Source organism: Chrysemys picta, chromosome 8, assembly GCF_011386835.1.
Source record: "Chrysemys picta bellii isolate R12L10 chromosome 8, ASM1138683v2, whole genome shotgun sequence".
In the NCBI taxonomy this organism is placed as follows: domain Eukaryota; kingdom Metazoa; phylum Chordata; order Testudines; family Emydidae; genus Chrysemys; species Chrysemys picta.
Genome location: NC_088798.1, coordinates 103711009 through 103737450, shown reverse-complemented (window position 1 = coordinate 103737450; position 26442 = coordinate 103711009). Strand labels below are relative to the sequence as shown.

Below are 26442 nucleotides of genomic sequence, written 5' to 3'. Positions count from 1 at the left end.
TGTATCCACAGAGATCTGGCAGCTCGGAACATCTTGCTGTCAGAGAACAATGTGGTGAAGATCTGTGACTTTGGACTGGCCCGAGACATCTACAAAGATCCTGATTATGTCAGGAAGGGCAGTGTGAGTATAGAATCTCAGCTAACTCACATCTGGATTAAGACTGGGACTGGAAGTATAAAAACAATCCTGTGGCTGGTGTATGCAGGGAAAGACCAGGGAAACAGGAATGAGCAAGTGGTCTAACACCATCTGTGACAGGAGAACATTCAGACTGTAACCCCTCGCTGGATTTAGCCAGGAATGTGATATTTACTTATCTGGAGTGTGCATGTACTGCTGTAATCACTGATGAGCTCTAAACAGAGCATTGCAGATCTGTGTACATCTCTCTTCCTTTCCCAGACATCAATCCTTCTCCCTCCTGCCCATCAGTCCATCCGTTTCTCTCCTTTCTTATCTTCTTAACTTTCCTTATTCCTCCTCTTTTCCCTGCCTGTTTATCCCTAACCCCCTTCTCTATCTACCAGACCTCAATGTTTCCCTACTTTTGACTGAAGAACTGCCTGACTGCACATTTACATCTTCATCTGTCTATAAAATTGGCCAGGGAAGAGCAGTTGCAGGATGCCTGGCTTTGCTTTCCTGTTGGTATCCATTGCCTTGTTCCAGGCTGTGATGGTGACTGAATTTCAACAGCATGCTTCTGTCCCACAGGCTCGCCTTCCTCTGAAGTGGATGGCTCCAGAAAGCATCTTTGACAAGGTCTACACCACCCAGAGTGATGTCTGGTCCTTTGGAGTCCTCCTCTGGGAGATATTTTCACTAGGTAAGTGGTAGTGGTCATGATGATGATGTCACCATGCTTTGCTGTGCAGGAAGAATGTTCTCTTCTGCAGTATGTCTGAGGGAGAAGTGGGAAGAAAATGACACCTCCTCCCAATGTGGGGCATTCTGGTGATCACTTCCTCCCAGTGCAAGATAAAGGTGGTAGGCAGGACTAGAGGTCTGGAGTCAGCCTCCTCCTAATGTGAGGGTTTCTGGCTCAGAAGAAAGATCCATTTCATGAATGGGAGTGGAGCAGAATAGTGACTGCATCGCTCAGATTGGTTTGAGAGGAAAGGTAGAATGAGGAGAAAGTTTGATTGTTGTCCTATGGACTTCATTTTCCAACCCCTGGACCACTTTTGGATTTTTCTCCTAGGTGCCTCACCCTACCCTGGTGTGCAGATCAATGAAGAGTTCTGCCAGAGACTGAAAGATGGTACCAGGATGAGAGCTCCAGAATACGCAACTGCAGAAATGTGAGTTGGAAATTTCAGACCTGAACCCCCGCCAAGGAAATACTATAGAAAACACAAGAAAACATGGGGCCAAGGAGGCCAGGGGAAAGTCCCCCAGGCAGGATGGATAGACTCTCTCTTTCAACCAGTGTGTGGTGGGCAGGCCCAACCACTCTTTAGCCTGCTACCAAGTCTCCAGGAAGGAGCCTGAAACAAATAAGAATAATCACAAGAACTAGAGGGATGTTTCAGAGCTATTTAAAATAATTCAGCTTTAACCTTCCTTCTGTACAGGGTAACCAAACTGGGATGGTGCTGTAGGAGGCCAGGTGGTGACATGGGGGATCACATTCCCCTCCATCACAGGGGTGTCACAGTAGTCCTTGTGTTCAATTGGGAGTTGCAGCTTGAACAAGAAGGATGAACTTGATGAACAGTGCATGTTGTTTCCTCTTGGCAGTTATCGTATAATGCTGAGCTGCTGGCATGGGGACCCCAAGGAGAGACCGACTTTCTCAGACCTGGTGGAGATCCTGGGGGACCTTCTTCAGGAAAATGTCCAGCAGGTGAGGTTTTCATGCACTGTCATAATCCAGCACCAAACTGCGCTGGGTCAGTTTTCTTCAAACAGCTTGTTCTTCCTTTCATTGCTGGCCATCCTGCTGGCCAGCTATGCCCACATCTGACTCCGCTTGTGTTTGTGCATGTGTGTGCAGGCACAGGGGTCAGAGCCTACATTGGTGCAAATCAGCGTTCCACCACTGGAGATACAATATATATGTGGGCTGGTATAAATTAGTGTAAGTTTCCTTTGTAAAATGTATACTTCACAGTATCAAACATATCACTATTGTCTAGCTCAGGGGTAGGCAACCAATGGCATGTGTGCCAAAGGTGGCACGCGAGCTGATTTTCAGTGGCACTCACACTGCCCGGGTCCTGGCCACCAGTCCAGGGGGCTTTGCATTTTAATTTAATTTTAAATGAAGCTTTTTAAATATTTTAAAAACCTTATTTACTTTACATACAACAGTAGTTTAGTTCTATATTATAGACTTATAGAAAGAGAGACCTTCTAAAAACGTTAAAATGTATTACTGGCACGCACAACCTTAAATTAGAGTGTATAAATGAAGACTCAGCACACCACTTCTGAAAGGTTGCCGACCCCTGGTCTAGCTATTGGACAGATCTTTTTCATTATTCCTCGGTTGTCTTTTTAATATTTTTATCCTTATCTGTAAATTATGACTTGTTCATTTTTAAACTGATTCAAAATCCTGGCAGGCTCCTGCCTCTGTCAGGCATAATTAACAAACACGAGGAATTCTTAAAAACTCTTCGGATCTGAGTGTCGTGGACATTTGAATGAAATAGTTATTCTTTTACACAAACACATGCAAACAGTGCCATACAGATTTACCTTACCGTGTTACTAACTGTTACTACACAGTAGCTTATCTGCACTTTTATCTGGTGTGAGCATGCCACTGCACTTTTATCTGGTGTGAGCATGCCCCTGTGGTTTTAATTTCTCCTTTGCACACTATTTTAGCTGAAGATAGCTGGATGCTTAAATATGACTAACCTTCTCAATTATAAACAAAAATTAACCATTTTATAAATGCAGACCTGTCTTGTCTGCAGCTGTGTGCCTTTGGAACACTGACAATTCGTTGGTACATCACATAACAGGTGTATGACGTGCAACACACTGCAGGTGCTGCTCAGTAGTTGATAAGTCGGTTAGAGGGAAGTACTATACCCAAGGCATCGCCTGATGTAGTGTTTATTCTGTATTGTACATACAGGATGGCCCAAAGGCAGTTAAGTGGCTAACAGAGAGCCTAGGGATGGAGGTCAGCAGAACAAGTACTGTACATACCTGTTATAAACACCTCAAGAAGAGGAAAGCCTAAGGAACTGTATACATTATCAAGCTATGGAATTAGAGTTCACCTATTATTTCCCTATTCCCCCCATACATACACATCAGCACACACTGTACACACCTGTATGCACACAGACACTTAACTCACTGTACTCAAAGGACATGGAAATCTCCAGGGGGTTGTTGTGTTCCAGAAAAGCAAAAGACCTAAAATGGGAATAGAGAGACAAGGTGGGTGAAGTATTCATGGGAAGGAATATTTCCATTTTATGCAGTGTAGTTGTAGCCGTGTTGGTCCCAGGATATTAGAGAAACAAAGTGGGTGTGGTAATATATTTTATTGGACCAGCTTCTGTTCTTTTGAGCTTACACAGAGCTTGTCTCTCTCACCAACAGAAGTTGGTCCCATATAAGAGATTACCTCATCCACCTTGTCTTTCTAATATCCTGGGACCAACATGGCTACAAGAACACTGCATACAATGGGAACACTCCCTCCTATTATTGAGGGTGTCTATGTACAAAGTTCTCTCCTGTTTGCAGAGTCCTCTTCTCTCTGTAAGCACATTCGCTTTCCTTCCCTTCAGGAGGGGAAGGATTACATCCCACTGAATGACTCTCAGAGCTCCGAAGATGACGGCTTCTCCCAAGTGCCGTCCTCTGCCCAGCAGAACTCTGATGAAGAGGAATTTGACATGAGGCTACGCTGCCACAGCTTAGCAGCAAGGTGAGTCCCTGTTGTCCTCTGGGAAACACTGTGAGAGGAAAAGAGAGAGCCAAGCAGGGATCCAGACTTCTAAGGATGCCCTTTGGAAGTGCTAAGACCCCAGTAGTGCTAGGTTGGGAGGTCACATTCTAAGCAGAACTGACTCCAACACTTAGAGATCTTGCATCTGGGTTTTGTTCATGTTCTCTTCAGTGACTGGGGAGAGACCTTGGTGTCTGAGCATACGACCTGCCTCCTCCACCTACCTCCAGCTACACTAACAGGGTAGTCACACTTCCAAGACCATGGCTATAGATTTCAGGGTCCTGTGCATTAACAAGGGAAGAGACCTGTTAGACTGTCCAGTCTCTCTCTCTTCCAATGCAGGTTGATCCCAGCTGTGCTTTATCTTGTCCCTTTCTAAATGATGCAAGTGACAGGCCTGCGCCTCTTTCTTTGGGAGGCCGTTCCACAATCTAATGTTGGGACATGAGGACATCTGCATGTTGAGGATTTCATCATGTCTCCGTTCAGTGTAACTGGCTCTGTCCCTCTCACCTTGTCCCCTAGAGCAATACATCAGCAGCTACCCCTGCTGCTAAGCACTGTAACCCTACCCCTGCTCAGGTGAACAGCTCCTCTGTTTGGGTAGGGGGAAACCTTTGGAGGACTGGGGCTAAATTGGAAAGTCTGCCTTGCTGCCACCCTCACTAAAGTGTGCTTTCTGCTGCAGGAGGGACAGGGAACACAATATTCCACTCCATGCGTGTAAGAACGGGAGGCTACCTCACAGCACCGCAGTCTTGAGGTGTATGAATTCCTCCAGCCCCCTTAAATGCCCCATTGTGCTTGCCTGCTCCCCAGAGTAAGCTCTGTATTGAGAGGGTAGCATAGGGCAAGTGACCTGTTGTGGAGCACCGATCCAGATATTTGGCTTATTCAGTTTACTGTGTGCTGTATGCTTCTCTCGCCAGATACTATAACTGTGTGTCATTCCCCGGCTGTTTGACTGGAGGAAATCAGATAAGGTGTCCATCCAGAATAAAGACATTTGAAGAGTTTCCCATGACACACACAATGTATAAAACACACCCGGTGAGTAGACTCTGGGTGGAGATGGGCAGGGAGGGATGAGGGGGTTGTTTGTTTTCTGGCCCATTTACTAGTGATAGAAAACCGTCCTTCCTCCATCTGTCCATCCCAACATGATCTCATCCCATCCCATGCACACTCATCTATCTGTCATGTAAGGATTTTCTATAGTGCCGATCACTGTATGAGCTGAGTGTTGAACAAGTAAATTAGATCTGCCAGCGAGGTCCAGAGAGGATTCGGCTCTTCACCCTTCCCAGGTTTGTAAGAACAAGGCCAGTAGATCAAGCACACTGAAATCCATGACAGGACCAGTCATATGCTAATAACCTTGTGCCAGACTTTAACAATCCCTGGTCTGCATTGTATAACACCTGGGAATGCTCCCCAGGCAGCCACACGCAAACTCTGCATTTGCACATGCCATTTTTAGGAGGCTACATTTGAAAAGTGGGCCCCAGTGAAACTATGGCACTTACAGATAAAATTGTCCCACGATCCCCTCAGGGCTACTTTCTCACTCTTCCCAGCTCCCTCCTGTATTTGATTTAATGAAGGATTGAGTCTGCGCTTGATGAGCGAATGGATCTCTTGACAGGGATGGTACTCATAATGCATGTTGCTTCCTTGTTTCCTCCCAGGACAATCAAACGGACAGTGGGATGGTCCTGGCATCAGAGGAATTTGAGAGGATAGAAAACAGACACAGAAAAGAAGGTGGATTCAGGTACCTCCTTAACTCGCTCCCGTGAACCACTCTTGTTGTCCACAGCAGTGCTTGCTGTGAGGCACCCTGAGGCAAAAATGCACTGAGATCACTGAAGTATCTGCAGCTGCCTACCCACAGAATCTGCTACTGGAGGCAGCATTCCTAGAGCCCTCTGCAATAAAGGGCTTGATTGGTCCTATGGCTTTTGCATGGTGAAGTTGGGCCGAGTCAGCTGAGTGAAACGTATAAACTTTTAACAAGTGGTAAAATACCTCAGCACATCGACCTGTGAAAGTTGTTAAATAAAAACCACCCCTTGTTGACAGCCCAAAACACATTCCATACGGCAAAGGAGTAATGGCTCTGTTGAGATAACAAGGCACACGGAAGTACTCGTCCACTTCTCCTTCAGGCACCTCCACGCTTTTTTCCCACACCACTCACTGCACCTGGGAAAATCTCCCCAGCAAATTTTATAAAGCCACCATGTCTATTAAAATCCTTCCTTACATCTTTCCTCTGTCATAATGCCTACAAATCATTGCCCAGTGGTGTTAGGCAGGTGGTAAGTTGAGATGTCTGCTTTTCTGCTGAACTCTGTTCCTGTTGTTACCTTGTCCTCCTGCACTCCCCCACCTGGTTTGTTCTGCCACCTGTTGCATCCTGTCTGACACCAAAACTTGGACTTGCCTGGGGCAGGATCTGTCTTCATTGTTACTTGTCTCCACAGTGCCTGACACAATGGGGTCCTGAAACTTGATTGGGGTTCCCAGCTGCAAGCCTAAAACAATGTCATAATAATCATGCAGCTGCAAAAAGCTACTTCGCAGCAGAGCCAGAGGCAGGTCAGGGAGTGGGACCCGGGGATCCTCTTCTGGACATAAGGGCCCCACAAAGACTAGTTCAGTCATTGCGTTGAAATAGCTTCCAGAGAGCAGCCTGCGTGGGAAGATTCTAACACATGCACACCTTCCCAGTCTCGGGCCCGGGGCCTGAGTGTGCTGCATATCAGTGTGGTGGGTGCCCCGAATGTTAGAGCGCTGGGTATCAGAGCACTGGCTGTTAGCTTATTGGCTGTTTGTTAGCATGCAGGGTGTCCCCCTGAATGCCTGCCTTGCCTCCATGCTTTACCAGCTCTTTAATGGGGTTCTTTCTGATGCTGGGAAGCCTCTCTGAGAGGTGCTGGGTTTCTCCAGTACTGCTCTGAACTGATTCTCTGCATCTCTCTTTGCTAACAGCAGTAAAGGGCCCAGTCGAAATGCAGAGTTGGCAGTGGAACAGTCGGACCTGAGAGGCAGGTGTCGACCGTTGTATCAGTCCCAGGTCGGAGGCCAGACTTTTTACAACAGTGAATATGGGGAACTGTCAGAACACTCAGAGGATGGCAGCTACACCCCACCTGGAGAGGGGGCCAGTCCCTCCGCTGTCCATGCGTCCTTCTTCTCAGAGCAGTATTAACAGGAACAGGCTGCAGAGACACCATGCCAAGACACCACCTTCCACCCTTCATGCTGCATTGCCACTGCCATATGGAGCTTCCCCTCCAACCTAGAACAAACCACAGCAGGAAATCCCCACAAAACAGATGGAGAAAGGGAGCGAGAACACCTCGGAATTACAGACTGATGACTCAGGATGCAGCTTCTGATCCACTCAGGCACAGGAGAGAGCACATCATTGATTGGGATGTTTTGTTTTATTTGTACGGGTGAGACGGACTAATGCCACTGGTTAGTGTGTATCTGTGCTGAGTGCTGCAACTGCCTCTCCACATCCAGCCTCTATTCAGATAGGTTTCCACTCAATACGCCCCATTTCAGGTCAGATATAAATAGATCTGTCTGAGTCAAGGCTCTTCCTAATGTGCAGCTTCAAATGTTTTTCCTTGGATTGTTTTTAATACGCTTTGAGTCTTCATGACTTCAGCCACTGAGGAGAGGGACAGAACCAAAGGGAAGACTTACGAAGTGGTACCAGCAACAAGAGCAGGACGTTTCCGAGCGGTGGCTGGGAGGATCCCAGTGGATTCAGATATTCCCCGTAAACATACCAATGTGTGTGTAACCCACTAGGCATGAAAGCACTCCCGGCCCCTCAAAACCACTTCATCCAGTCCCACCAATATTCCTTTGTGAATTATCCCCAGGCATTTAGCATCCCTAGCAATGGAGACCTGCCTTTATATCTAATCAGATGATAATTTTTGCCATGTTAAGCAACAAGCCCTGAAACGGTTATCAGTTAATAGCTAAAGTCACCCCAGTGAGACAGGGAAACATCCACTGGTTTTGTAGACCTGTGAAAAAGTCAAGTTTTATACACGCTGTGCTGGCAGCAGGTAACTAACCATCCCTCTCCCCAGAGCCCTGCTACAGTTTGTTGCTCCAATTAAAAAGGAAACAAAACAAAGTCATGTTAATTTCAGCTGGATTCTAAACACAGAGGGAAAATCAGTGTTTGATGAAAGGAAAAGATCAAAGAGGTCAGATGTGATATTTTTATTTGCAATGAGCTGTAAGGGTTTTACAAACAACCGAGAATACAAAGCACAAAGATAAGGTCCCTTTAAATTGCATCACTTTGCTGGCATCACTGCAGTGGAAGAGAGAACCCTGCGTTGTGGGTCTGGTAAGTGCTATTAACTTGGATAGACTATATCGGCTTCACATACGTTTGCATCCACTTTCAGCAGCCAGTGAACCATTGCCCCAGCAGGATCTCCAAAGGGGAGACCACACCTCAGACAGACTCCTCTTCAGCATCTATCACAGCACTTTGCCAGAGTCTGCAGCACAGTGAACCTGTCTTTCATTCCAATGGGCTTTCTTAGCTGTGGGATCAAGAAGTATTGGTTTCTACAGAAGCAGCTTCAGTGGCTTTTTTATGTGAAATCACATGAGCTCAGAAGCTCTGGGGACTCTCTGTGCAGCTCATCTGAACACATTTCGGTTCTGATTCCCTGCCATTCCCCACCTCCTTTTCCTCTCCCTGCCACAGAGTATCTTCACAAAAGCGTCAGAGGAATCTTTGTGACGAGGCTCATTTGAGCAGCTTGTGAGTTTCCTTTTAGCATCTCATCCCACACACCTTTCAGAGGCAGACGCTCCCTATACCTTTGGCGTCTCAGCACCAGAGGAATTCTGCTTGCAGGCCAGGCTTCTATGTATAGAACTAAGGGGTTTGTTTTGACTTTATTATTTTGTTTTTTTTGTATCAGATATATTTTTCCAGATTCTATTTTTCCTCCATAAGAGGGTTTTGTGCATTTATAAAGCTGGCACTACCGTTGTCTGTACCTTTCCCACATAGAGTTGTATGTCGTGGCTGCACTCAATGTCTTGTCTGTTTGATTACAATTCTCTGCACAAGTGTGGGGCTATGAGTTTACTTGATGAATGGGAATGTAGGTGGTTTTGTTTTTAAAATTACATATAGACATCCGCAAGGCACAAAATCAGTCCACCAAAATATTGTTCTTCCCTTTTGTGTCAGTGGAATTATAGTATGATGTGCATATCAGAGAGCTGGAGGAGATTCCCCAAAACTCAGACCTCCCTGTGCCTGCTAATCCCACTGCACCCCGTGGGAATTCACCCCACAGTTGTCAGCTGCTAGAGTAGGTTTAAGTTGCAGTCATGACTCAAGTAAGGAACCCTACTGATGGAGGCTGCTAGGAGAGACACTGAATCAGTGCATCCTCTAGGTGCCTAGGCCATGCCCTATGCTATCACCCATTTTTCAGCTGCAGCAGCCCCTTGGCTCTGGGGAGGTTGATTCTGTTCCTGGCTCACTGTGGCAGAAGCTGGTATAAACCCAGGCTGAATTTAGCCCACTCTCTTGATGCATCCTTTAGACCCAGCCTTTTTTGTCCTGACTATACTCATCACATCTGCCAGCCTTCAATGTTCCATAGAAAAGAGTTCACCTGGAAATACACTTCACTGCAAAAAAGCCCTAAAAATATTTACCAATAAAACAACAAATAAAACGCCACCGTACAAAGGAGCCAAAAGGCCTTCTCAATCCGATGATTGAAAATGTACCAGCAAACCCCACATTTAACAGAGTCCCAGCACAGTTTCCCAGAGCAGTGTGTCCAGGGCTTTTTGAAATAGCCTGGTTATCATCACAAGCAATGAACCACACTGCTGTCTGTGCTTCTGTATTCAGAATACAGCGTGGATGGGCATTCCATATACGTGTGCACAAGCATCAGTCTATGGAAAAGTTATTGCACTAAAATCCATTGTTTAAAGGCAGCCTGGGTGAGTCCATCTGCAGGTCAAGAGCAAGGAGCTGGAATGACGTATTTCAGCAGAGATTTGCTTTGCTTCCTATATTTTGTACCCTCTTTAGGGTGGAGGGGCAGGAGGGGTGGGGGAATCAAATCCTATTATATTTGCAACAACATTAATACATGCGTAACATACCCATAATATGAGTAAACCTGTCTACTCTGCAGACACTCCCTCTGATGTAGTATCAATGTAATGTGTGACCATGCACAGTTGTATAGACACTTGTATTTTCAGTCATTTAAAAGCACACTATCAAGATTAAAATGATAGTGGTAAAAGTTGACATTCTTTCCTATGTTATTGCCACCATCCATGATTATTAAAATTGACAGTTTTAAAAATCAATGTTTTCATCATTTCTGCCATTTTTTACATTCTGCTACTTAGGTTGAGCAATGAAATGAGGTTGATCTGTTTCATTTTCAGTTCTGAGGCACTAGCCCCATGCTGCAATGTTTGGGCTTCCACAATTACAGTAGACAATTTCAACTTTTAAAACCCCTGGTTTAATTTCTGTACCTATTAGGTTTAGCAACACCCTCACTCCTTTTATTTTTAACTGAACCTAATTTTTGAGGCTAAGAGATTTGTTATTATGCCTTAAAAAATGACCAATATACTGCTGGTTTCATTTTCTTTACCACTCATTAGTTATTACAGATCATTCCTCTCTCATGAAAATAAAGTGTTTGACACAGAGCACTGGCATGTATTCTCTACTTGCTTGTACGTATGCACACCCCCAATCAAAGCCATTGGCATACATGTGAATCAAGTAATGCTTCCTTTACATGCCAATATTTTAAGCTGGTACCAATTGTTGCCACAGCAGCATTGAACGTTTTGGTGAAGTGGCCTTTGATGCACGTGGGGGGGGGGTAGGGGAGAGAGAGAGAGTGTGTGTGTGTGTGTGTGTGTGTGTGTGTGTGTGTGTGTGTGTGTGTGTGTGTGTGTGTTACACAGGAGTGTTTATGGGTTTTTTAAAATCACTTTATTTGAGTCCTGTCTCTGACAGTTCACAGTTATATATCAAACCAGTTAGAACACTGCTTTTTCCCCCTCTCCTCCTATAGTACTTGTTAAACTTTGTCATTAAGAGTTTTGTTGTAATATCTAAATGTGAAATTAAATAAAGTCATAACTTTCACCTGCTTTCTGTCATTTCTCAGTGGTTTGAACATTGGCCTGCTAAACCCAGGGTTGTGAGTTCAATCCTTGAGGGGGTTACTTAGGGATCTGGGGCAAAAATGTGTCGGGGGATTGGTCCTACTTTGAGCAGGGGGTTGGACTAGATGACCTCCTGAGGTTCCTTCCACCCCTGACAGTCTATGATTCTATGATTTCTGAAGTTACATAGCTTTAGCAGCTACAGAGACACTGGTCCTTGCTAAGTCGCAATGACTGTGATCTTCACATAAAACTCAAGCTTGAATCCAAACCTTGTTTGAAATCCAACTCAGATCAATTAACATGTTTTGGTTTTATTATTTCACGTGTGTGTCTCTTTGCATTTCCTCCTTTCAGGCAGGAAACAGCTGTTCTTGTGGCATTTCCAGGATGAAAGTTAGTCTTTTCTCATGAGATCCTTGGATAAAGCCGGATACACTTTGGATAAGTATGTTTATCTGAACCAATGACCTGAAAACTAAGAGCTTCACTCAGCAAGACCCTTAAAATACTGACCAGATACTTTGGGGTTTCATTAATGTTTTATTGTCTAGCCAAAGTCTACCCAAATGGGACACACTTTCTAATTTACCCTCTTTAATGTTGCCGCTCCTCCGATGGCTGTTTCTTGCACATGTTATCCAGCTAATTTTATAGCATTTCTCAAACTGTGGGTCGGGACCCCAAAGTGAGTTGCAACACCATTTTAATAGTGTCATCAGAGCTGGCATTGGACTTGCTGGGGATCGGACCGAAGCCAAAGCCTGAGCCCCACCGCCAGAGGCCGAAGCAGAAACCCAAGGCCTCATGCTACGGATTCAGCCCTGGGCGGCCGGGCTCCAGTTACAGACCTCCCATCAGGCTTCAGCTTTGGCCCCCCCACCCTGGGGCTGCGGGGTTTGGGCGGGCTCAAGCTTCAGTCCCCCTTCCTGGGGTCATGTAGTAAGTTTTGTTGTCAGAAGGGGGTTGCGGTGAATGAACCGCTGAGCCAGTGGCACTGGAACCGGGGGTGCCAGGGCCCTCCCACTTTTTGAAAGTGGGTTGGCCCAGTCTGTCCACTTTTCACTGGGGTGGACCCTGCCCCTTCCCCTCCTCCTCGCCCCACCTCCCAGTCAGGCCAGTGTGGAGCCCAGCCAGGGAGCACAGCCGGGGAGCCTGAGCAGCTGTGAGGAGCTGTGGCATGGACCCTCCACCTGCCCTGGTCGGGGGGCCTGAGCAGCCCCCAGCCCATGTCCCTGCCCCCCAGGCCCTCCGCCCAGGGCAGGTGGAGGGTCTGCACCGTAACTACCCACAGCTGCCCGCCCAGCTCTTATCATAGCCAGGCCGTGGCTCCGAGGCGCACATACACACACCCCGGGCTGGAGCCGGGTCGGGGAGAGCCATGCAGGCAGCTGTGGGGAGCCTGGGTCCCTCCACCTGCCTTGAGCAGGAGACTCAGGGGGCAGGCAGGGTGCTGCTTTTGGCCCCACCACGGGCAGGAAGGGGTTGTGGCCTCGGGGGGGGCCACCACTTTTGGGAAGGCTCCGGCGCCCATGCACTGAGCTAGAAGGATGTATGAATGGCCTCCTCCAAATATGGTGATGCTCTGAGATTGGCTGGCAAAAGTCAAAGCGAGCCCCAAAGCACCCTGTCAGAAACACCCTACTGTAGACAACCTCTCCTGACCTCATGATCAAGAGTCTCAAGACCCCTCCAGATCCATTTTTGCTCCCTGTGAATCCCATCCACTGTCACCCCTTTCCGCTGCGCGCTGCTGCCTGTTGTCTGAGCTCCACTTAGCTGCCCTCAGAAGTAGGTGAGAATTTTTTTTCTTCTCCAATACTCCCCTAGGTGGTGCTGTAGCTCTAACAGTTTCTTCTACAGGATGGGAAATGGCTCAGGGGCAGGTGAGGCACAGCTCTGCAGGTTGGAAGCCGGTTTTGTGGAGGGATGCACAGGAGACAGAGAGAGAAAGGGGAGGAGGTGGAGGAAACTTTTGACAAAGAACATTTGTACCATAAAAAGTAAAGACCGGGATGAAATTTAAGCCTATTGCGCTGGGGTAGAGGAAGGATGTGCTTTTACGGAAATTTTCAGCAGCTCTTTCACTGGGGAAACTTGTGCAGTTAAGAAAAAGTATGAACGTTTCCTGAAAATACACGAACTTTAATGCCAGCCAAACCCTGGCAGCCTCCTCTGTTTAACCACAATAGGGTGAGCTTGCGAAATCATAGAATCATAGAATATCAGGGTTGGAAGGGACCTCAGGAGAAATTTAGAGGCAGTATAGTCAAATCTCTGAATCTCTGGAAAAAAACAGGCCCTCAGGGTACGTCTACACTGCAAAAAACAAACAAACAAACAAAAAACCCTGCCGCATGAAGTCTGACTCTGGCTTGCACTGTGGGGCTAAAAATAACAATGTAGACGTTCGAAATCAGGCTGGAGCCCAGGCTCTGAGACCCCACCCCTTTCAGCCTGAGCCAGAATGTCTACACTGCAGTTTGTAGTCCCACAAACCAAGCCCCATGAGAGTCAGCTGACCCAGATCAGCCATGGCCATGCTGCAGGTCTTTTACTGCAGCGTAGACAAACCCTCAGATGCTGGACAGCAGATAAAGATGATGTTGTAACAGCCCAGTTCAGCAAAACTCTCTGCATCTCGTGGGGAGTGAGAGGGAAAGTACACACACCAGTGCTGACTCTCCAGGCATAGAAGGGTACAGTTCACAATTGCCTTGCCTCTTGGGTTTAATGCTTCGTTGCAGCTGTGCTATCCTTGGCACAAAAACAGGGTGTAAGAGAACAAATATGGCTTTAAACTACCTTTCCCCTTTTCTCAGGTTGGCCAGGGGCCTGCTCAGTCCCCTTTGTAATTAGAGCCTTCAGACTGCTCTATTTTACATTTGACTACCTAGAGCCATAAGGTCATGCCCCATTTTTCTTAACCAGGCCCTCAATGCTGTGAGGGGGTGTGGCAGAGAGGCATTATGCCAGCCGTATGCTACCTAGAGATTTGCCCTACCTAGGGAAATTCTCCAGTGGCCAGGTCTGCTGGACTGGTGTAAAAGGGTTGAAACACAAGAGAAAAGGTGATCCCTTGTGCAGTCATTTACACCTGTGCAAAGTGATCTACCATTCTGATTTGGTGGTGTTGTACACCTACTTTTCACAGGTGCTACTGACGATATAAGATGCAAGGTGAAAGTGCTCAAGAATGAGGCCCACAATATGCAGGAGACATGGAAGAGATGATGGAATGTAGCACCCACAAGGAGATTCATGAATTGGGAAGTACTAAATGGGGAAAAAAGTAACACAGAGAAAAGGGGCAGAGGGAAAAGGCAGAAATTCTCAAGTGAAATGTAGAGGCAGTATAGTCTAGTGTGGTTAGAGCAGGGGACTGGGAGTTAGGATGCCCATGTTCTATTCCCAGCTCTGATACTTGCTGTGTGACCCTGGTCAGTTTATGTCCTAGTGACTTGGTTTACCTAGCTGTAAAATAGAGATAATTCTTATTTCATTCCCAGGAGAGTTGTGAGGAATAATTGATGCTTATGAAGTGCTTTGAGATCTTTGGAAGAATGGAAGCATAGTATTAACAACTAATACTTATACCCTCAAAGGGCTGGATCATACATTAACCAAATAATCCTCACAACATCCCTGTGGGGTTGCTATTATTATCCCCACTTTACAGCTGAGGAAACTGAAATACAGAAGGGAAGTGAATGTCCCAGCATCACACATCAAGACCCAGGGTGAGAAATCAGCATCTCCTGAGGTCCATCACTGTGCGCACACCTCCAGACCATGCTCTCTATAGAAATGCAAAAAGCTGCTATGACATGCTTTACCCCATTCATCCTTGCCTTGCAGCTCCTTCTGGTTGGCACAAAGGCGCTACAGAGCAGGTGTCAGGGACCACCTAGAAATGCCTCCAGCACAGCCAATTCCACCAGCACCATGCTGCCTTCACAACAGGCCTTGGGCTAGGGGGCATTCTGGGGCAAGGATGGACTGGAGGAGGCAGACTGGGGGCAGGAGTGTGTGGTGGGGCATTTTTACACCCCAGGAATTCTGTGCCTCTACAAAGCCGTATAGGGGCCATTGAAGCAGGGACACAAATTAGCACAGCCTGGCAAGCTGCCTTAATTTGCACTGTGGGCCACCCCAGCCCCTGCTGCCACTGAACAGGGGAGGAGTAAACTGCCTCTCCTCCGTCCTGGGGCTGGTGCCTGCACCAGTGCCAAGATGAATCCAGCTGTTTATGAGGACTGCTCTGGGAAAAGCGGTATTTCAACAGTAAAAGTGCTAGCTCTGAGTTTGCTTTAAACACCACAGAGCTGCTGGCCCATAAAATTAAACTGCCATCTGTATTCCAAGCGTGATGAGATAGGGTTCTGGAACATTACCTCTGAAGGCATTATTGAAATATGAGCATTTGTCATTACCGTTGCCTTGTGGTCCCTCCCCCTTGTATACAGGATGAAAGGTTTTGTAAAATGCTTAGAGGCCATTAGTGAAATCATTGTGGTTCTTCACCCAGCATTTCCCAAGCAGGAGGGGGGGAAAATATGATGCGAAAGCAGAACATTCCATTGCTGCTTCAAAGACATTTCCTGCATTGTATTGACATTTCTATAGAGCTTTTCATAAGCAGCATCTCAGAGGATTTTACAGCTCCACAAGTTACATGCCTTTAGTGGGCCTCGTGGGCCAGTTTGTGCTCTCAGAGGCACACATCTGATTCCCACTACCTTCATTGGAAATTACACGGACATTTCCAAGGATAGAATTTAACCGCCTGGTTACAGGTAAAAGAAAATACAGGAAGTTCTTTCTCCTTGCTAGCTCACATGCATCTGTGACCAGGTGCATCACAACAGGATAAGCTGCAACTGTTATAGAATGGAGCAGTTTAACCACAATATTTAAGGTTAATCACTACCCTTATCTTGAGGTCTTCCACAGCTGTTGGTAAAGTCATCAGGGAGTGCATATCTCAAAAGAACATCAGCACAATTATTTGCTCAGGAATTCAGAAAGTATTCTCAACAAAGGCCCTGTGAAGACTGAAATACTGGATTACTAGTTTTCCTTCCCATAAATAAGTTTCAGATACTTTGCCTATGTGAGGCCTGGAAGGGTTTTTTGGTGTTTTATTTTTGATTATTCCTGTGGCCATGCACAGACCCAGATCCTTGGAACTTCTATGATGTTATTTAACTGAAGAAATCTAATTATTCAAACTATGATATTACAGTATTCATAGGATTAACATTTTTTCATTTTACTTCAGAAAACAAAGGCCAACTCATGCAGCAATGGCCAAATGTCCTAGCCAAATTCCAAATCAGGTTGTTACACCGTAGTCCATACCTACTTAAATTCTCTCTCTAGTTTCAATTGGCTAAATTATTTTTTACTTTCCCACATAACCCCTCCTTCCTCCCATGCATACAACACACATTTTTCCATTATAGACATGTGCTTTTAATCATGCTCACTGATCTACTTGGTACTCAGCAGAACTCTGGATCTTAGAGGTTAAAAAGCTAAAAGAATAATGGAGACCCTCTAGGCACAGTGTTTGTCCTTGTCTAAATCCCTGAATCAGAAAACGGAGTTAGTGAGCCAAGTATTTCTTCAATATAATAACTGTAAAGTATCTAAAATGGCCCAACCATTGTATTTAGGGCTCTTAATAGTCTATTGAATTCTAGTTTATGTCCTAGAGGCACTGACAGGGCTTCCGAGGAAGAATGGCAGTAGTTGTGTTTTGCAAATTCTTTTGTTAAGAAAATTGAGCCTGTCAAAGATCAGATGCCGCTTCAGATCAAAGTCTTGAGAGTCCAACCTGAGGGCATTGTTATGTCCTTCTGATTTTCCTTTCAGTACATTTAAGGCAGAGGTGATGGCAGTCTTGGAGACAGAAGGGCCATATCCTGCTCATACATATGACACCATGAATCCTGACTGACTCTGGTGAGTCACTGAAGTAACTGAGAGCAGAATCTGATCCTGTTGTCCAGAGACCATCCCCATGTGGTCCCAACCAGAAGAGACCTATCTCTAGCGGTGAAGAGCAGTTCTCTCCCCAAACCTACTCTCTCCCAGGCCCATTGACAAGGAGACCCATTACACCTCCCTCCCTTAGGCCTTGTTCAGCTTTGTCACCCCTGCTCCCCTGGGGCAGCCAAATCTGTGGGTTCAGCCCTTCCATCCCCATCAGAAGGTGCAGCTCCCAGCACTTCCCAGCTGGGAAGGAGCCAATGCAACCTCTCACAGGAAGTAGCTCGGATCCTAGTGGGAAACACCCCTTCTCCCCAGCTCTTCCACTCCCTCAAGCATAGGGTGCAGCAGACTGCTGCTAGCGCCCCACCTTTCCCTGACTAGCCCCGCCCCACCCCTCCAGGCACCTCCCCTCAGCGTAATAGCCATCCCCTTTCTAGGTCACCTCGCCCCCGGGTGGGTGTGACTCCCTGCAGAACCGCCCTCTCCCCGCGTTAACCACGCCCCCAAGTGGGCGTGACTCTCCAGAGCCCCCTCATGGCGCTGGGCGGGGGCGGGGCCTAGTGCGCCTGCGCAGCAGGCGGGGAAGTAGGAGCTGGCTGCTGTCGGGCTCGGTGCGCTGAGCGCGGGCTTTGCCTGAGGAACGGGTCGGGTCGGCGTCTCCAGGAGCCCCGGCCTGGGGAAGGCGCTGCGGGGACGGGCCCGGAGCCGGCCATGGCGCGGTAGCCGTCAGCGGGAGCGGTCGGGCAGGCGGGGCAGCCCCCGCGGCACCGAGCGGATCCCTGCCCGCGGGGGAGGCTGCGAGTCTGAGGGGGAGCCTGAAGCTAGGGGGGAGGGGCGGCGAGCTCCCGACGGACTCCGAAGCGCGCGGGGAGGCGACCTGCAACCCCGGCGGGGGCCCCTCGCGCCGGCCGGCGCCCGCTGCGCGCCCCGCCCGGTGACACGCCGCGGGGGGCCGCGAGCCGCCGCCGCATCCCCCCGGCCCGGCAGGCGGCTGGGGGCTCTGGCTGCCGCACGCTCTCCGTAGCAGCGCGGGCACAGAGCGGGACTCTCCGCCCCGGCGGGGGGCTGCTTCGAGCCGCGCCAGCCCTGCGCTGACCCCCGAGGCCGGGCTGTGGCGGGATGCGCAGGAGCCGCCCGCGCCTGTGAGTCCAAGTTCGGGGGGGGGGGCTTCATCGGCAGCTCCTTGGGGCCACCTGCAGTGCCGCTGGCCGGTGGATGGACTGTCGGGGGGCTGCCTTGCTGCGAGTCCGCGGCCCCTTGCTGCGTGCGGGGGAATCGACCCCCGCGCTGTGCTGTCGGAGGCGCCTGGGCCTGTGAAGACACTTTACAGCTCCCTCTGTGCTCGTGCCACTTCGGATGAAGATGATGCTCGCGAAGTGGACTTCCCAGTATTGGAACCGTCTCTCTTCCTTGCCAGTCTTGGTTCTGGTTAACTGTTGTGTCTTGCTGGCTAGCGCGGATAATGCCAGTCAGGCATATTACACAGCCCTCATCAATGTGACTGTATTGAACCCCGACCGAGTCAGCCCCACGTTACTAAGGATCGATCGTGGACGCTACGGGCAGGATTCCCCCAAAGTGGAGGTCAAAGGCCTGCTGCTGGCACCAGTGCCTATCAACGGAGGTAAATATCGTTGACGACCACCTCTTTTCCTTTATTGTGAAGGGAGAGGCTGTGCCTTGAAAGTATCCTAGATCTTTTTATGGGTTTTGGATGGTATGCTTGATTATTGAGTAAGATTATGTTGGGTAGCACACACAAAATAAACACAGCTAATAACAAAATAAACTTGGCCGGTGCTGTCTTGTGCTGTGGAGACTAGTAAACTATCTAATCTGATCTCAGAGTAAATCATTCACTTGCTATCTGGTAACTGCTCTGTCAACAAGATATCTGTGTGTCAGGCTTGCTGACTTTCATTGTTATCTCTGGCAAAGAAGAGGAGGGAGGACTTTCCCTTGCTAGAATATTCATAATCTGTTTCTGAGTGTGCTAGTACTGAGCAGTTGTACAGGGTTCAGCAAGTGTTAGTCATGTCAAGACTCATGCATTCTTTCTGAATTAATGGCGGTGTTTAGATATTAGGTATTTTTTATACATTACTTTGTTTAATACACTATCCCCAATGTCAAAATTGCTAAACTGTCTCTTCTCAGAACTTCCATACTAGGTATTTATCAGGAGAATTTGATGTGTCTAACTGCATGAAACTACTTGATAGCATAGTCAGTTATACACTTAACCTTATTTCTATGTATTTGCAGTTACAGGATGGTTGAAGTCACTAAGCTTGCATCCTGGTGAGTCTCAGACACCCACAGTATGCTTGCATCTGATACAAACAATACACCACCTATGTGGCTCTGTGTAATTACACCTTACCCAGATTTCATCTTTTATTAATGTGTGCATTATTTTTGTAACTAGTGTGATATTAGCATTTTAAATAAAATGTGAATGTAATAGCTTTAACTTTTTTGTTGGTTGCATTCTGATAAATAAAATGTGAGATTCTTAGAGAGAATATTAACCTATTCATGTTCTTTTAATGATACTAATCTTGTCAGGGCTGGAATTAAAGCCATTAACTAGGAGTACTTAAGCAAGTCAAAATAGTAAAAATTTTAAATGGTATTTCTTGAATTAAATGATGTATCACAGGGTTTGGAGGCTGCTACCTTTCTTGGATAATGGGCTTACTTAATGGATCATATCTGGCTCCTAGCATGTTTTCTGGATGCTGTACTTCTGCAGAGAGAGAGAGGAATATAAAATTTATCTTCTACTGCTTGTAATGTAAACCCAGAAACTAATAAGTAGTATTTTTGGGGGGGGAACCCAAAATGTACAATTTTTTTTTTTAAAGAATTGAAAAAATCTTTTGAATTGTCATAATTACCTGTCACAAATCCTAACATCACAATATTCTGTTTTGATGCTGAAGGCCACTTATAGGGTTTGCCTTGACTAGGCTAAAATATGAGTGGATTTTTTCATCTTTTTTTTTTTGGAATGTGGTAATATGTTTTAAAAGTCTATTGTAGTGTCAAGGCAAGTTGTATTTTAGCACATGCTAGCTGGTCTAGTTGAAGCCTTGAGCTTCACTAGAGGTTTTTAGAAGTGTTACTTAGAACATGCTAGAATAACACATTCTGAAAAACACTTTTTTTTATCATAGTCAAAATAAAACCATAGAATGATTGTTCCCGAAGGGCACTTGCGAGGGATGGATTTGGAATTCAAATAAAGGCCCTCCAGTGGTAGTTGACCTCTTTTTTGAGTCTCTATTCTCTCCCACTTCACCCCTTCCTCCCCCCCCCCCCCCCAAAAAAAAAAACCTTGACATGAAATTAAGATGCTATCTTGGTAAAGTGGAAGGAGATACAATACCATCTATAAGACATTGTTTTGCATCTTTTTAACATATTGTTTTTAATATATGAAAGAGTCTAACATCTGGATTTCCTTTACTGCGAAGTGCTGCATCTTTGATCAATAAAAATTATTGAGGAAACAATCCTTAATTCTATTCTAGCAGTGTTTTCCATTCTATTCTGATAGTCATCTCCAAAGAGTTAATGAAAGCATTCGTCAAAGGATGATAGTATTTTCACTGGAATAACAAGAGAAAAGCGAAATAAAACCTTAGCAAGTCCATGAACAGCCTTAAAAGTATCACATGACAAATAATTTCAGCTAGGTAGCATGGTGAATCATGAAATTGCAGACCTGAATTATTGCGGTTTTGACATGCTGTAATCATTGATGTTTGATATGTCATCACTTGCTGAACAAGTTCAGTTCTGTCCTTCAGCTTGGCAAGAGAAGCTTATAAAGGTAGACCTAACTGTCTTCCACTCGTCCTTTAATCTCTTTTATGAAGTGCTTTATACTGCTCTGTTAAAACCTTGCATATTTTCTTTATTTGTGCAAAGACACATTTTCCCACAGGTAAAAATAATAGTATCGCACAATTCATTTAGTGTAGAGAAAATTGAAATATTTATTTCACAAGCTATAACTAACATACCTGTTTGCACACTTATAAATAGTCTTAAAGGGTTTTTTGTTTTATGTTGGTTGTATTGCTGTATTTGATAAGTGAGCCTTAATGCCATCCTGCTACTAGCAGTTGCCCTAATACCTTTATCCTTGTCTGTTTAACTTGCTGCAAGAGTTTAAGAAGATAATAACTCTTAAACCAGAATAACTAGTGCAGTCCTTTGCTGAACTAGGACTGTAATCTTGTCTATACATCGACTCTTTACCTGTCACTTAGGCTGAGCAGAAAAGACCTTGTATTTGTGATATTATATATGCAGATTTACTGATAGTGAAGTTAGGGCTTGGTAGCAGCCCACTCAATCACTGTCTTGCATGGAATTTTCGTGAACCTGGGTGCTCAGCATAATGACTTTGCTTATGCATATACTGAGAGCATCTCTGTGAGGACCTGAAATGCCCCTCTTTGTGTGCAAATGTTACTTCAGTGCACTGTAGTCTCTTGTTCTTTGCATATAGAGAAGTAAATTACTTTCACACATAGTGGCATTAGGACCAATCCTGAAGATACTTAACTGCCATAATGGGACTCCTCCTGGTACTAGGTAGTTTTCATGACTTGGCTCTTTGTTTATTCAATATTTTTATATGCTATTAAAACAATTTTTTAAGATGCTTTAGTCCCCTGCAATTATGTGGTGGTCTTCCCAGATGTTAAAGATGTGATTGCATCATGCTGCAATTTTTTTACACTTGTGCATTTTTCCCTTCTCTCCTGTCCACATATGTAGCTGAAATACTTCCAGTTTATTACTCTGTCCTGTTAGTATGCACATTAAGACAATTTGATTTCCCTATGCCTTGCTAAAACTTGTGTGAATTTGATATCTGGTTTCAAAAGCTGTATTCCACCCAAAGAAACTTTACTTGATTAGATGGTAATTCACAAGTGATTCTGTGAATGTAAATTGCTAGTGTAACTTGAATGGTATGACTATATCACAGTTACCCTAAAATGGAAATACAGCATAAATATATGTATACCTTTGTAAGTATGATAATATAAAGGCTGAATAGCTCATCTGTTCTTGTGTTCTCCACTTACATGTGTTTTGGGTCCTTTTATGGTTACCCCAAAAACTATAGGTTTTTTTTTTTTAATTACTCAAAACCAAATACTTAATTTTTATCATGAGAATATGTACTTTCTAAATATAGAGATGATCATAAAAAAAGTACTGATGAGGAAACCTGATGTCATAAAGTAATCTGTGCGCTGAATAATGATGATGAAAGAATTCTTTTATAGGTCTGTGACCAGCTTCTCTAGGACTATAGATACGATTTTAAAGATTATTCTGTCGCTTTAAATCAGCAAAATTGACTTATTTCAATATCTGTAAGACTCTGACAATGTAGTTTTCTAATGGATCTTTTTGTAATTATCCCAGTGATCATTACTGTGTTTAGAGTGGCTTCTTATTGCTTGCTCTATCTTTGAAATTTTCTCTGGAAAATGTTTTTTAAAAAGGAACTAAGTAGTTTATGGAGTATATTTTTTTTCACAGTGAAAAATCTTGGGAATTGGGAGCTTGTTGTGGTCAATATTAACCCATGATCACTTGTGTATGTGTACAATCCAGGGATTTTAAACACTTATAAAATAAACCAAGGAAACTAAACCATAGGAATTTGGCTTTTGTAACTTGTTTTTCCCAGCGATGCTTAGCATCAGTGTTAGAAATGGTGTACTCCCATCCTGCAATTTCCTTGACTTAATATGTGAACACCTTTTCAGCCATTTTCTATTGGAGGCAGACAAGTGAGACTTTTCTTGTCTCCTTAATTTTTTGTCTTCCTTAATTGTGTGAAAAAGAAACTATTGAGCAAAATAAGGCATGTCCTTTTCTAGGGGTTGAATATGCTATTTTTGCAAATCCCAGTCAACCACATACTGTTGCATAGTACTGTTTTATTATTTTTTTATTACGACAGCACCTATGGAGCCTGTTTGGGCTCCACTGTACTAGGAGTGTACAAATAAAACACAATGCCTGCCCCAGATTGTGAACAATCTTGAGATTTAGACAATATGTGACTGACTAAACCAACAAACAAGAGCAGGGAGAGCATTGTGAGGAAAGTGTTGTGGCAGAGATGGATATGGATGCATATAGCCTAAATCATGTCAGACAATAGGGATTAGGAGATATAGCTAGACTAAAACTGTACTGGGGTTTACAGTTAAGTGGTAATTACATTTTTCTATTGAGCTACCAAGAAAAAAAATTATTACAAAAAAGTTGCATAAACTGCAGTGATTTTCCTTTCTTTCCATATGAACTAATGAGTCCTTTGAAACCAGATTAATTCTCATTTCAAAGTGCTTCTCCTAATCAATTTAGTTAAATCCAAAATACTACCTTTTGTAGCTAAAATGCTCTTTTATGTAAACTCTCTGATAGATTTTATACAAGCAATGCTTTTTAAAAGACTGACCTAGTCAACAGTTTTAAAAACACATGACAAAACTGATACTGCCTCTTTAAAATAGGAAGAGGTAAGGTGACTGCTGCTTTTCTGCCATTAATTCTTCCATCTGGAGTTCTAGCCTCTAAATTCTAATGCATAAGTCTTATTATATTTTTGCTGCACAAGCCTGCATGTTTGAATGTTACCTAATCCTTAGTTGGACAACTTTTGGAAGAGCTGCCTGGCATTGATGGCCCCGTGTTTTGATCTTGTTCATGTTAACAAATCCATATTTCTGTAGCCCTGCAAATCAGCGGATATCCCCTTCCAGGGTTGCGGATATCTGTGGACCATTTATGCGGATACCAGCATAGATACGGGTACAAATTTTCTATCCACGCAAGGCTCTGATGGTAAGAGTGGGTGGGCAGCTGTGAGGAACCATGGCGCGGATCCTCCACCTGCCCTGGGCGGAGAGCCTGACGGGCAGGGACAGGAGCTGGGGGTTGCTCGGGTCCCATGCCCCGGGCAGGTGGAGGGTCCACCGTGGCTCCCGCTGGCTCCTACTGTAGCTGGTCTGCGGCTCTGAGCCACCCCTTTCCCCATCCGGAGCTGGGTCAGGGAGAGCTGCACTAGGAGCTGTGGGGAGCCTGTATCTCCACCTGCCCTGGGTGTGCGGGCTAAGGGACAGGGACACTGGGCAGGGAGGCAGGGACAGGGGCCGTGGGCTGCTCGGGCACCCTGCCCAGGGCAAGTGGAGGGTCCACCGTGGCTCCCCACAACTGCCAGCGCATCTCTCCCCGACTGGCTACAGAGGTGTGGGGTGCCTCAGAGTCTCAATCCAGCCCCCAGTGTAGAGCCCTGCAAATCTACGCAGATTGGATGCGGATACACATTTGTGTATCCACGCAGGACTCTACGTATTTCTCTTCAAAGCAAATCCTTTTTCTTCTAGGTTGTTCAGTTTCTACAGCTTTCATAAAAGTTCTTGCATTCCTAATAGCAGCCCGCAGACAGCAAAAGACCCCTATCTCTCCCTTCCTGGACAACTTGTTAATGAGGGTCCCATTTACAGACAAAGCAACAATGGATACCCAGCATGCAACCTGGTTTCTAGAGGATTGTGTCTTCATGCTGCATCTAAAGAGCCAAATATTGATTGTGATTAAAAATTGAGACACCACCTACACTATAACGTGTTAGTGTCATAGGAGAGGCAAGGTAAGTTAAGGGCACTCACATGAGAAGTCTACAACTTCAGAGACCTCAGTCTCTCTCTCTCAAGAATGTCATGCATAGATATGCCAGTATGGGCCTGAGTCCACATGAGGCTTCTTCAGAGGTTCTGTCTTTTCCATACACTCTGCTGTCTTGTTTAGTAATGAATCTCTCTCCCCCCCCCAAACTGGCTACCATTTTCATCTTCTGGTGATTGAAGGACAGACTTAAAAAAGGATTCCTTGTACATGAGGAAGACGGAGCGTTCATAATGACCAATGCCGATCTAGGAGAGTGGAGTACTCACTGAAGGACAAAGATCAGAGACCTGATCCCAGGAAGTGAAGAGGCACAACATAAACTGGCTAGAGGTCAGGGCCATCCAGTATGGATTCACAGCATAGATTCCTTCTGTGCATTTTCCATAGAGTCTTGTAATGACAGACCACATCTCTGCCGTGGCCTATGTAGACAAAATGGAGTATAATCACGTCTTCATCTTTCCAGAAAGACACAACTGTTGGTGTCTTGGGCAGAGCAAACCTGTTACCAGTATGCACCATACATAATAAGGGAAAGCTGAATACCATCACAGTCAGGCTTGGCACTAGGAAGAAAAACAAAGACCTACAACACCAAGGCAATGGACCTGTTAGCTTTTTCTTGCAACCACACACTGTCTAACTAGTGTCTAGCTTTTCAGGAGGAGGTTCATGAACTTGGCCAGCAGCCACTCCTCAAATGGTTAAGAGATGGAAGGAAAACACACTTATGCCTCTTCCACCACCACTACTTGTTGAGGAGAACTATTCAACATGGCAAGTAGGTCTACTCATATTTCTACTACAAAGTGACCTGTCTGTTGTCACAAGGGCCAATCTTGCACCAAGAGCTAGACAGGCTTGAACTAGCTGCCTGATGTGAGAAGAATTGACTGTAAGAGGATAATCTGATATGGTCACTATGTGTTTGGTCTCAAGGAAGACCTCTAATATGACTTATTTCATGATGTGGTCAAGCAGTGGTTTAGGGATTTGTGACACTCTGTACCCCAAAGCAACACCCTGGCACCCCCATATTCACCACTGTCAATATAATTGATATATTTTGTACAAAGTATGCCTTGTGAGATATCATTTTAAGTCTTGATCTGTTTAATATTAATATCCTGTTGGATTGTATGTGCAATCATTGTATGTGAAGTTATGAAGTTTGCTATGTGTGTTACTGAAATATGTTGTGATGTTGGAAACACCCACAACCAGCCTTTCAGGTACAGAAATGGTGCAGCCAGACATTGATAATGGCCCATTAAGGGGAATCATTTACACAAGGACTAACCCAGGAACTATATACAATGGAGACCTCTCAGAGAAAGCACATAGACAATGGTGACTGCTTGACGCACATCATAGCAAAAGATCTTTCCAGCAAGTTGGAGGAACCTATAAAGGAGGGGAAGTGACATCCTCATTTGGCCTTATTCCTCCACCCCCCAACTCAACAACCTGGAGACACATCTGGAGGACAAACAGTGAACTGGGGAGGTAGTTCCAGGCTAAAAAGGAGAATCCCAGCCTGTGTATTAAGGAATTATACCATCAGG

General features: G+C 45.5%; 2 protein-coding genes across 12 annotated transcripts in view; both read left to right on the top strand.

The window, feature by feature from the left end:
• FLT4 (fms related receptor tyrosine kinase 4) overlaps positions 1-11126 on the top strand; it is a 98480-nt gene extending 87354 nt beyond the window's left edge. For 3 of the 4 annotated variants that reach the window (XM_065556014.1, XM_065556015.1, XM_065556013.1), the window contains 8 exons: positions 1-123; positions 718-829; positions 1205-1304; positions 1744-1849; positions 3762-3901; positions 4855-4975; positions 5614-5699; positions 6920-11126. In XM_065556014.1, coding sequence (XP_065412086.1) covers positions 1-123; positions 718-829; positions 1205-1304; positions 1744-1849; positions 3762-3901; positions 4855-4975; positions 5614-5699; positions 6920-7139 — 1008 coding nt within the window. In that variant the 3' untranslated portion in view covers positions 7140-11126. The remainder of the gene's footprint in view (positions 124-717; positions 830-1204; positions 1305-1743; positions 1850-3761; positions 3902-4854; positions 4976-5613; positions 5700-6919) is intronic. The other variant, XM_065556012.1, reaches the window with a different exon arrangement.
• Positions 11127-18163: 7037 nt separating this feature from the next.
• RNF130 (ring finger protein 130) overlaps positions 18164-26442 on the top strand; it is an 86143-nt gene continuing 77864 nt past the window's right edge. For 5 of the 8 annotated variants that reach the window (XR_010590087.1, XR_010590086.1, XM_042850951.2 and 2 more), the window contains exons 1-2: positions 18329-18767; positions 19409-19444. Coding sequence is in view for 6 of the 8 variants with exons in the window: in XM_042850951.2 (XP_042706885.1) it covers positions 18500-18767; positions 19409-19444 (304 nt within the window). In the remaining 2 variants the exon portion in view is untranslated. Of the gene's footprint in view, positions 18768-19408; positions 19445-26442 lie in introns of all 8 variants that reach the window. The other 3 variants (XM_005295823.5, XM_065556017.1, XM_065556018.1) reach the window with 3 other exon arrangements.